Here is a 10,804-nt window from a genome sequence, read left to right on the forward strand (position 1 = left end):
ACGAGTAATACCCCACTCGGAGTATACTGTGAATACAATATTCACTGAGGTCTCGTGTGCCATTAAGTAACCACGTTGAATAAACCGATGACGCCATCCTCAAACTGAGGCCCTTGTCATTGATCACGTGATTATCGGAGAGACCACAGCGAGCCCGGAGTCTCAGCTTTATTTGGCACGCCCACTCTTGCTGGAGACTCTCTCCGAAGCTTCGGCTTGTCTCGTAAGATCACTCGGGAAAAGACAACAAGCCGGGAGAGTTGGTGCACGTGACAGAGCCACACCGCGAAGGATGAAATCAAGCGTTGTTTACAACTTACTGCACCGCTATACACTTATCACGGTATGGTGGGGTGATGAACGGGTTATCTGTTTTATTCCATACTCGGAATGAGCACTGGATCGGCAGACATTTGCCTCATGTGGCGCATGGGGTGATCGTTCTGTGCGTCCTCTTCAGCAGCCGGTCGGCTATCTTCAATGCAATCAGTCCGATAAGGACAAGCGCCCGGTTGCTGTCCCCACGCCTTTCACCAACAAAAATCGCCGTTGGAGCATCCACATGACAAGGTATTTTCTGGCTGCAGTGCTGTAGCGCCACTGGCTCAAAAACAACTGCTAACTTTTTGGAGCTAACGGCTAGGCTAGTGAATGAGTGAATTAGTTGTTGTCCATCTCAGGGCATTGACGCGAACGCAAACGAACTGATATGTGTGTGACTTTTCGACTTAAAGCCGAGCAGGCGTCATTAGTTCATGCGCAAGACAGGACAGCTCTAGCTGTCAACGGCTTTGAAGAGTGAAGCGCCGCCGTCCAGAGGCTTCCTTAGCCGCCGACTGATGCAGCGATGCGGCACCACTGGTTGTTCCTCGGGGCTTGCGGCTGGGTGCTGCTTATCCTCGTATTTGTCACCAAGTTTATTAGCCACAGAGCTGTCGATGGTGGGTTCTCCTCCCAGTAATGGGTAACGTGTTGTGATTGATTGATTGATTGATTTTTCATGAAGAGCACCCTCATTGATATTTTACAGAATATGAAGAGCGAGATAGTGGTCAGAGCCAGACTGTGTCGGGAAACACGACAGGGAAGTTTCAGACGCTCACCGGAGGAAAACCGGATTCACAGAAACCAGAGCAGGTAATTAGAAACACAAAAAGAATCCATCCACCTTATCTATATTTATATTGCACTTAATTGAACTGTGTACAGCTCTCTGAAACATTTATTTTTGTGCATGCAAACACTTTGTTTTTCTTCTTTCTACCCCCCCAATGTTGCTCCTGTAAATGTCCGGAGTGTGGGACAAATAAAGAATATCTTATGTCGAATGACTTATTTATTGTAACTGACATATTGTGTGTGTGTGTGTGTGTGTGTGTGTGTTGGGCTGAGGGGTTAGCAGAGGCCTCAGTCCTCAGCCGCCCCTGCCATGTCAGAGTGGGACTCCATTGTTGAAACGCGACTACAACTGCTACTCGCTGTATGTAAGAACAGCAGCCTAAGAAATTTGACTCACATCCCCATCAGCAAGTTTGTCCTGGATCGCATCTTTGTCTGCGACAAGCACAACATCTTGTTCTGCCAGACCCCCAAAGTGGGAAACACACAGTGGAAGAAGGTCCTAATAGCGCTCAACGGTACGTCGGGGATTCTTTGATTCATGCATCCGTTAACTCGTCTGCTGACTTTTCGTGCTGTTGTTCACAGGAGCCTTTTCGGGCGTGGAAGAGATCCCAGAGAACCTCGTCCACGACCATGAGAAGAACGGCCTGCCCCGCCTCTCATCACTGACGCCGCAGGAAATTACACACAGGTGAGGCACAATGATGACCCGCCCACCATAATATACAGGTGTGGGTGTATTTTCCCTTGCGGAGGCAGCACTTCCTCACCAAGCCGCTGAATAGACCTTATGCTCAGTAACTCAAAAAAAAAAAAGTTACGGCGGAAAGGTAAAATGGCATAAAAGTTTTCAGTCGATTTTCCGTTTTCAGTCGACAGCAAGTGGCAAAATGGCCGCCCCAAGATAATAATAATAATAAAAATAATACATTTCATTTATAAGCGCCTTTCAAAACCGATTAATTCAAACGTGTGGATTTTGCTGCTAATTCATGTTAATTAATGGGGTTTTACTGAAATTAATGATGCTGTTCTTTTAACGAAGCAAATGGCTGCCACTGCCACCCGAGGGTGATTTTATGATCACCACGCCCACGTTTGTTTGAGACATGCACCAACGCATCTAACATGTTTTGTGCTTTTATAACAAAACAGAGGATCATTGTAATGAGTTTAGATGCCTTCTACATCCCAATAGCCTTGCGGGTGTTATGCTGAATTTAAGTATTTTTGAATACACCTGCTATTATGATTTTCCTTCTTACGATTATTTACAAAGTCACTTTTGTTCTGCTTAACAGGTTAAAAACTTACTTTAAGTTTTTCATCGTGAGAGATCCATTCGAACGTCTGATCTCTGCCTTCAATGACAAGTTTATCAAGAACCCCCGCTTTGAGCCTTGGTACCGGCACGACATCGCTCCCGTCATAATCCGCAAATACCGCCGAAGCCATCGCGACAGTGACCTGACAGCGTCCGGCTTGCACTTTGAAGATTTTGTCCGTTACTTGGGGGATGTCGAAGGCCGCCGCCGCCGCCTGGATCGTCAGTTCGGCGAGCACGTCATTCACTGGATGACGTACGCAGAGTTATGCGCACCGTGTGACATCCACTATGATGTCATAGGCCACCACGAGACGCTGGAGCGGGACGCCGCCCACATCCTGCGGAGAGCGGGCATCGAGGGGCTGGTGTCCTACCCGGCCATCCCTCCTGGCATCACGCGCTACAACAAAACCAAGATTGAGCGTCACTTCTCAGGAATCAGCAAACGGGACATCAGGCGCCTGTACGCGCGCTACCAAGGGGACTTCCACTTATTTGGATACCCAACACCCGACTTTCTACTGAACTGACATGACTGCGTGTCACACAGCTGATATGGATTGTCTCGAACAAGTACTGTGTCACTTATTGATCACAACAGTCACTCAAATGCAACTGACTGTCATTTGGTAGCACTGACAAACTAGTTTCAGTCCACTGTATGAGTCGTAAGGTTTGAGCTGATCTATCAAAATGAACTTTTCTACATTTTTTTTGTACACTGGAGAGAATGTGGTTGAATGGTAATAAAGTGAAGAGGCAAAGAGCCTAATAATTACTGAAATCCCGATGCTTCCAGATGAGCAACATTGCTCCGCTCCACAGTGGAGTCACTGTTCTAGCATTCTGGATGGCAAAATCTCACTTCCACCATTCTTTTTAAAGGCAAGTCCCAAGGGCCTGGCCTTGCATTTGAATGATAAGAGGCGTAACATGCAGTGTAGAAATGAAGGATGGAAACGTCCTGAATACAGATGGGAGTGGGTTTTGCTCTTTGCAAGAACAATAAAACCACAAACAACCAATTTGTCGAGTGCTTCTCCTTGTTAGGGTCGTAAATGATCTGGGGCATGTGGCAGCTAATTTAGGCCAAGAGGTGGGAACGTCCCGGGACTGGTGTCAGTCATTAGCAGCAGGTCTGAGCCAAAATTGAAACCCAGAACCTCAGATTTGTAAGGCAAAGGTGTTCATCTCTATTCCACTGTTGCCTGCAACAAAAACTTTGACTAACAATTGCTACTGCACAGCTTCTTCAGCTGCAGGTTTTATGCGAATGAAAGTGCTGCTGATACTTTCAGGGGGGCTGTCATGTTGCGTGAGTCATCCTGCTTAACGGGTTTTCCCTGCTCTTTCTCATTATCGACCTGTAGCGTTGCTTTTGCTTGTCTTTGTGTGCGGGGAGAAATAACTAAAACTGAAGACAAAAGAAGGTAAGATATTATTATGCAATAAGTATAAGAAAACCTTTATTAGTCTCGCAATGGAGAAATTCCCAATTCACAGCAGCAAAGTTATGAAAGGAAGAAGTAGAACAACAAAATATAGGAGCTGCTGGAAAGGCAGCCACTCACGCGGCGCCATTTTGAAGTCAAAATAACACAACACAACACATAGGACACAGACAGTCGTGCAATCTTCACCACTTTTCTGCATACACTTTGTTGTCTGAAGCACTTCTAGATGAAAGAGGAGAGGATCAAAGTGTCCTTTCACCAGTGGATCAGAGACGTCATGCTGAAAATGTGCACACGTCTGCTACAAGCTAAGTTTTGAAAGCAAACACGAAGCTGTAACGTTACAGTTACAATAGTTTTGTTTAATCTGTTTACGAGGCCATGACCAGCTCAGGTTCATTTTACAGACTATGCATACTTGTATGTAGATTTAAAAAAAAAAATTGGCATAAGTAGTTGTGATCCTACTGTGTGTGGTGTTGTCTGACAATTTCAACACAGCACAACTTACACAAAAAATTGGTTCCACTTCCATTCTAGAATTGGAATAGTGCGCCGCAACGGAAATGTCACCTGGTTTTGTGATTTAACCTAAACGAAGCAACAACTGGGAAATACAGGATGCAACTTGGAAGAGGGAGCGCATTTTAGGGGGGAGATTAGGAATGTAAGTAAATAAATATTTGCATAGAAGTAGTTGGGCGGTCCGGTGTGCCATCGGTGCCATCGTCGACCTCAGAGTGCAGCGGTAGATTCGATTCCAGCTCCGGCCTTCCTGTGTTCTTCCTGGGTTTTCTCCGGGTACTCCGGTTTCCTCCCACATTCCAAAAACATGCGTGGCAGGCTGATTGAACACTCTAAATTGTCTCTAGGTGTGAGTGTGAGTGCGAATGGTCGTTGTTCTCTGTGTGCCCTGCGATTGGCAGGCAACCGGTTCAGCAACCGCCTACTGCCCGAAGACAGCTGCGATAGGCTCCGGCATGCCCCGCGAGCTTTGTTTTTTGGGGGAGGAAATCGGAGTACCCGGAGAAAACCCACACAGGCACAGGGATAACATCCATCTAATCAAGAAAAGAACCGGTCACAAGTCAGTTTAACAGCACATATGGCGATGGACAATCATTCGCACTGACATTCACACCATCACTGAGTGGGAAGTGAACCCACGCTGCTTGCACTCAAGTTAGGCGAATTTACATTTGTGGTTGAAAATGCTTTGGCAGTCACTTACCACAAATGTGACAACAAGAAGAGTTTTCAACTGCAATGTGGTCATCTGATTCCTTTTCTTAGTACAGTCGTAGTTTAACATCCTGACTTCACCACACACAGCTATTTTGATTCCTATTGTGTAAGGCTTTGCCATTTAAAAAAAATCAGAACACATGGTCATGCACATGTGTTGGTCTTCGCCTTTTTTGTTGAAGTATGCAAGCAAACAGTAACAGAATTCAGGCAAACCAAAGCTGCCATGTTAATCATCTCAAGTCCAGAGGTGCTTTACTGTTAGCATGAGGTGGATGTCGTTATAGAGTTACTCATGTCTGGACCAAAAGTGATTACCATTTCCTGACACTTCCCTAATATTTTTTGTTCTATGTGCCTCAGAACTGTTCTTGAAAAAAACAAAAAAACAAGATGCACATCTATGTCATTTATGTCCGCAAACCACCCGTTCAGAATCACTGCTCGAGTATTTTGCAAATGACTGTTCAATGTTTGTCATTCAAAAAAACAATTCCAGAGGTTCCATGTAAGCATTATGTTTCATGCCACTTTTAGCCTACACCGGAAAATAAAAGGATGCGGTTCCGCTTGCGCATCTTCTTGTCTTGTGGCTGGTTGCTGCTCCTCCTCACAGTGGTTGAGTGGCTCCTTCGCCTCAGGGATGAAAGAGGTGAGCTTTTATTCAAAAAGTACAGGTAATTCCAATCCACAACATTCAACTGTCTGCTCTCCTTGTTTGTCTTTTCCTCAGAAATGGAGTTCTTGATAACAGGACATTCATTTAACCAGGTTGGTTTGAGCGACAGTGCAGTGCATTTAGAGAGTGAGCAAAAAACACTGTTCAAATACAGTACTGCACTGTTTTTTTTTCTGATGTAAAAAAAAAAAAAGATACCACAGTAAGCCTATTGTAAAGTCAGTCAGTCTGAACTATATCTAAACACAGATTTATTTTTCTTTCAGTTAAATTGTACAAGTCTATATCTTAATAGACGGGTAAACAGATCACAATGAATGTCAATTACCGGTAAGTATATTTTGTCAGGGTAGTCTCACCCTCTTAGTACCGCTGTAGTTACAATGACTAATAACTCACTAATGATGTGGCACATGCATCCTGAAATGAAAGGCAATTGTTTTTGTTGTTGTTGTTGTTGATGTTTCAGTCCTCAGGGGCAAATTGGGGGATGATTGTTGAGCAAAGGAGTCAGTGGCTCTCCGATGTATGTAAGAGCAAGAATCTTTGGGGGGACACCCACGTCTCCGAGTTGGCCTTAGACAACATCTTTGTCTCAGACCGACACAATATATTGTTCTGCCAGACACCCGATGGGGATGACGATGAATGGAAGAAACTCCTCATAGCTCTAAGCGGTAAGTAAGATGAGACACTGCATCACAGGATTGGGCTTAGTTGACCATTGCTAAGAAAAGGGGCTGATATTGTGCGTCAATACCAGTAATTGTGCGGATTACTCATGTTTCACTGAAAAAGGCTGTGATTTTCAAGTCCCTGAAGGTCGGGTTTTTAAAAAATGTATTTCTTTTTATTCAGCTCATGATAATCCCCCCTCCATGAGCCTTCACCTTATCGTAGTGGAGAGGTATGAATGTCCCACCGGCAGGATGACCCAGGACACGTTGGAGAGACGATGTCTCCCGGCTGCCCTGGGAACGCCTCGGGATCCTGGGGAGGGATGGCTGCGCTGCAATTGGCTGCTAACCAGTTCAGGGTGTACCCCGCCAACTGCCCGAAGACAGCTGGGATTGGCTCCAGGACGCCCCGCGACCCTCGTGAGGATAAGCAGATCAGAAAATGGATGGATGGATGATTTGTTGAAGATGAGCTGTTATTTTATTCATCCTACATACTTAAGTTCCAAAATATTGACTATATCACATATAGCATCCATCAGTGGCGTGCAAAGCACAGTGGATGCTAGGGCTGTTTTTGACGCCCCCCAAAAATTACACATTTATTTCCAGGCGTGACTTTTCCCAAGTCAATGCTCCTCAATCCCAGCCAGTCCACCCCTACCCCAAAGACCCCCATTGTTGCCCCCTCCCTCTGCACAGTATAACATAACAGGAATATCAAAATGGCAAGCTCAAAGGACTGCGAATGTCATACACACAGAGGCATATTGCAGTGTTCAATTAGACTTATCTGATGTCATTGCTAATCTAGCAGCACATTGGGGTGATATTTCCATGGTTTCTCGCATTTGCACTCCTGTCTATTAATTAAGTATCTATGTACAGTATCTATATTTGAGCAAAATCAGTCCTCAGTTTTGTCATGCTGGCTCTGCACAACTCTCAGCATTGTCTCAGCATATTTGTACTTGTTCTGTCGTTGGCAGGAACATTTTTGAGTGTAGAGGAGACCCCAGAGAAACTAGTTCATGACCATGAGAAGAACGGCCTGCCCCGCCTCTCATCACTGACGCCGCAGGAAATTAGACGCAGGTGAGTCACAGTAAACCTTCCACAAATGATGACAACAGATGACTTTTTACATGGTACGCAGAGACCAATATTCAAGCCAAACTTTGACCCAGATTGTCCACGTCCAATCAAAGTCCACAAAGGTCAGATGACCAGATGTCTCCCAAACATTACCCAGAGAGAGTATCCTATGATGTGGGATGCGTTTCGTGATATTTTTCCCCGCCCCAGTCTGCTTGGAAAAAAGTCTTATAAATAAATGTTATATTGTTCACTCTTTACGGCGGCAAATATTGAAACAAAACAACAGCCAATTAGGATGCTCGCTGAACTCGACACCGACTGTTGCTACACACAAATAGTCGAGTGCTTGGTTGTGTCGAGTGTTTGTATAAAAAATAAAACAAATATTTGTTTGCCTCCACAACATAGTTGCCACATAAGCCAACAGTTAACAAAGTTTCTTCTTTTCCTATGATTTATACTTTTACTTTTTGTTTGTTGTATTTCCCAGACTCACAGAGTGTTGTTGGTACTATTACACGAATTTGGTTGAAGGCAGGAGACTTGCAATTGGCAGTGTTGATTACATGTGTGTGTGTGACGTGCTGGACATCAAGAATGCCTCAAGTTAGGAGCAACAAGAACTCAAATGCTTAATTGTGTCCCTATCATGTGCGCTGTGTTCAACAGATTAAAAACTTACTTCAAGTTTTTCATCGTGAGGGATCCATTTGAGCGGCTGATTTCCACATTTGAGGGCAAGTTCCTGTTCAACAAACCTTCTGAGCCTTGGTACAAGTACACCATCGGACCTGCCCTTATCCGCAAATACCGCAAAAGCTCTCGCCACCTCAGAGATACTGGTTTAGTCTTTGATGAATTTGTTCAATACCTGGGGGACGAGGACGGCCGGAAGGCCATGGACTGGCGGTTTGGCCAGCACATCATCCACTGGGCACCCTACATGGAATTGTGCGCGCCCTGCAACATCCACTACGACGTCGTAGGCCACCTCGAGACATTGGAGCAAGACGCCACCCACATTCTGAGGAGAGCAGGCATTGAGCAGCTTGGGTCCTACCTGCCCATCTCTCCTGGTGTTGCACACTACAACAAGTATATTTTCCTCAATGGATGCTACAGCTTCTTGTTGACTTTGAAACTTAGCTTGTAGCCGACGTGTGCACATTTTGAGCATGACGTCTCTGATCCACTGGTTAAAGGACACTTTGATTCTCTCCTCTTTCATCTCAAACTGCTTCAAACAAAGCGTGTGGCGGAAAAGTGGTTAGGACTGCACCACTGTCCGTGTTTTATGTTATGTGTTGTGTTTATTATTTTACTTTATGTTAACTGTTTTGTGAAGCGCTTTGTTACAGCTGTCGCTGTTGTGAAAGCGCTATATAAATCAGCATGTATTGTATTGTAAGACCAAGGTGGAGCGCTACTTCTCAGGAATCAGCAAGAAGGACATTCGACGCCTATATGCCCGCTACCAGGGGGACTTTTATTTATTTGGATACCCAACACCTGGCTTTTTACTCAACTGACATGCTTACAAGGGGACATGATATGCCAATGATACCTTTTAATTGTTTGAAGACAAATACTTGTCCGAAACGTCGGTCAAGCCATCACCCAAGTTGTCTTCGGTTCATTGCCGAAACAGTGTTATCTTCTGACCGAAGTGAATAATGTTTTAGGATTCCAAAAATGCGAGCTCAGACAAAGTGAGATTACAAAATATTTTTTTGTCATCAAAGGGCCACTCAGATCATGGTTGGGGGTCACATGCAAACCGAGGACTGTCAGCTGCCCCTGCCCAATTTAGAGATAGTGATAGATGGATAGATACTTGATTCCATTCATGAGGGAAAATTAAACTGTTACAGCAGCAATAATTCACAATTACAGCCCCAAAAAGACGAGCAGTAGATAACTTAAAAAGGAAAAAAAAGAGACAAAAGCACTATTGGGAGGACAGAGGGAAAAGTAACATCTAATTTAATAAGGTGTTACTGTTAGACCGTGGAAACTAATAAACAATAAAGCATAAATAGAGCCCAATTCGCCCCACAGCAGAAAGAGGTTTTAATAATTTACTGTTGTAGCTTCCAAACTGATCATGTTGACAGCTGTTACATATTTTATGGCTAAATTATGATGTAATGTTTCTCAGTGTCATTAACGCAGTGTTTCTCAAATAGTGAGGGGGGCGAGGCTCCGTCAAGGGGCGCGCGTTTAACCACGGGGAACATGCTTTTTTATTTTGAATTTTTTTTAGTCCGAAAATAAAGTGCAGTTGCACCTCCACTACATTAGGGGGCAGTGACGCGGTCATTGGCAGCGTTTGCGTAGGGAGGTATTCTCAGGGAGGAAATATGACGAAGCGTATGTAGCGCTTGGCTTCGTTCACTGTGACGACAGTGGCAGACAAGAAAAGATCGGTGCGCTTACTGTGTCTAAAAATGTTGGTAGCGGACAGCATGAAGCCAAATATATTAAGGCTTCACTTAAAGACATGATACTCCAATCACGCTGAGCAACCGCTTGAGTTTTTTCAGCGAAAACGTGCCGAATATTGTCAACCATCATGCCGCTTTGTGACTGCTACTTCAGTAAACTAATACAGGTTACTACACATCGAGCAGGAGCCGAGAGTTGCTTTGCTCTGCTGCAAACCTCGCTCCGAAAAGCTGTGCATTGCAAAACGTGCTCATTGTAACCATTAATCCAGACATCTTTGATTTAAAAAAAAAAAAAAAATCAGCACAAATTATTTTATATATTTTTGTTTTGCAGGTTATAGGTTTTTTTAATATTGTGCTCCTGAGTTAATGTTGGTGATCAGTTTGAATACATTATTATTTATTGATTTTATTTTTCAGTATCGTATGGTTTGACATGGTCAGTCAAAAATGTTTAGTTTAATTAAGGATTTAATTTTAATTTTTAAATTTCAGATGCCCTTTAAATCTTTTCTGTCACAGTTAATAAAGCTATTCTTTGTTGTAAGTTGGTCCATATTTCTTTTTTTTATTCTTTTATATGTTAATAAGAATACAGTGTTATGCAGAGGTGTATTCTAACAATTTTAAAGAAAAATGACACTAGTCGTTCGGGGGGGGGGGGGGGGTTCTTCTTCCTGGGGGGGGGGGGGCATGACAGAAAATAATTGAGAAACACTGATATAGACATCAATCTACGTATATATGCCTTAGAA

The 10,804-nt window shown here is 44.0% G+C and overlaps 2 protein-coding genes across 7 annotated transcripts; both read left to right on the plus strand.

Annotated features, from left to right (window-relative positions):
• The first annotated feature begins 178 nt into the window (after positions 1 to 178).
• Positions 179 to 3,474, plus strand: LOC147211475 (carbohydrate sulfotransferase 10-like). Of its 6 annotated transcripts, none has more exons than XM_086127346.1 (7): positions 187 to 343; positions 461 to 570; positions 735 to 941; positions 1,031 to 1,137; positions 1,400 to 1,637; positions 1,708 to 1,813; positions 2,424 to 3,474. In XM_086127346.1, exons 3-7 carry the CDS (start codon positions 848 to 850, stop codon positions 2,977 to 2,979), a joined length of 1,101 nt encoding a protein of 366 aa, XP_085983472.1. In that variant the 5' UTR covers positions 187 to 343; positions 461 to 570; positions 735 to 847; the 3' UTR covers positions 2,980 to 3,474. The 6 variants fall into 6 exon arrangements, with proteins under 6 accessions (XP_085983488.1, XP_085983445.1, XP_085983472.1 ...); XM_086127353.1 differs by having other exon boundaries at positions 464 to 570; XM_086127319.1 differs by having other exon boundaries at positions 180 to 570.
• Positions 3,475 to 4,906: 1,432 nt separating this feature from the next.
• LOC147211476 (carbohydrate sulfotransferase 10-like) lies at positions 4,907 to 9,219 on the plus strand. The gene is made up of 6 exons (XM_086127374.1): positions 4,907 to 5,800; positions 5,882 to 5,919; positions 6,297 to 6,504; positions 7,494 to 7,599; positions 8,272 to 8,699; positions 9,013 to 9,219. The coding sequence occupies exons 1-6, from the start codon at positions 5,707 to 5,709 to the stop codon at positions 9,129 to 9,131; spliced, it is 993 nt and encodes a 330-aa protein (XP_085983500.1). The 5' UTR covers positions 4,907 to 5,706; the 3' UTR covers positions 9,132 to 9,219.
• The last annotated feature ends 1,585 nt before the right edge of the window (positions 9,220 to 10,804 follow it).

This window comes from Hippocampus guttulatus, chromosome 1, assembly GCF_054856545.1.
Source record: "Hippocampus guttulatus isolate MCC_2025c chromosome 1, RoL_Hgut_1.0, whole genome shotgun sequence".
In the NCBI taxonomy this organism is placed as follows: Eukaryota; Metazoa; Chordata; class Actinopteri; order Syngnathiformes; family Syngnathidae; genus Hippocampus; species Hippocampus guttulatus.

Bases quoted from the DNA above. Each gene is read 5' to 3' on its own strand.
- LOC147211476 (XM_086127374.1), top strand. From the start codon at position 5,707: ATGCGGTTCCGCTTGCGCATCTTCTTGTCTTGTGGCTGGTTGCTGCTC. The intron at 5,801-5,881 runs GTGAGCTTTTAT...TCTTTTCCTCAG, and splicing joins TCGCCTCAGGGATGAAAGAG to AAATGGAGTTCTTGATAACA. The intron at 7,600-8,271 runs GTGAGTCACAGT...TGTGTTCAACAG, and splicing joins CCGCAGGAAATTAGACGCAG to ATTAAAAACTTACTTCAAGT.
- LOC147211475 (XM_086127319.1), top strand. From the start codon at position 848: ATGCGGCACCACTGGTTGTTCCTCGGGGCTTGCGGCTGGGTGCTGCTT. The intron at 1,138-1,399 runs GTAATTAGAAAC...CTGAGGGGTTAG, and splicing joins ATTCACAGAAACCAGAGCAG to CAGAGGCCTCAGTCCTCAGC. The intron at 1,814-2,423 runs GTGAGGCACAAT...TCTGCTTAACAG, and splicing joins CCGCAGGAAATTACACACAG to GTTAAAAACTTACTTTAAGT.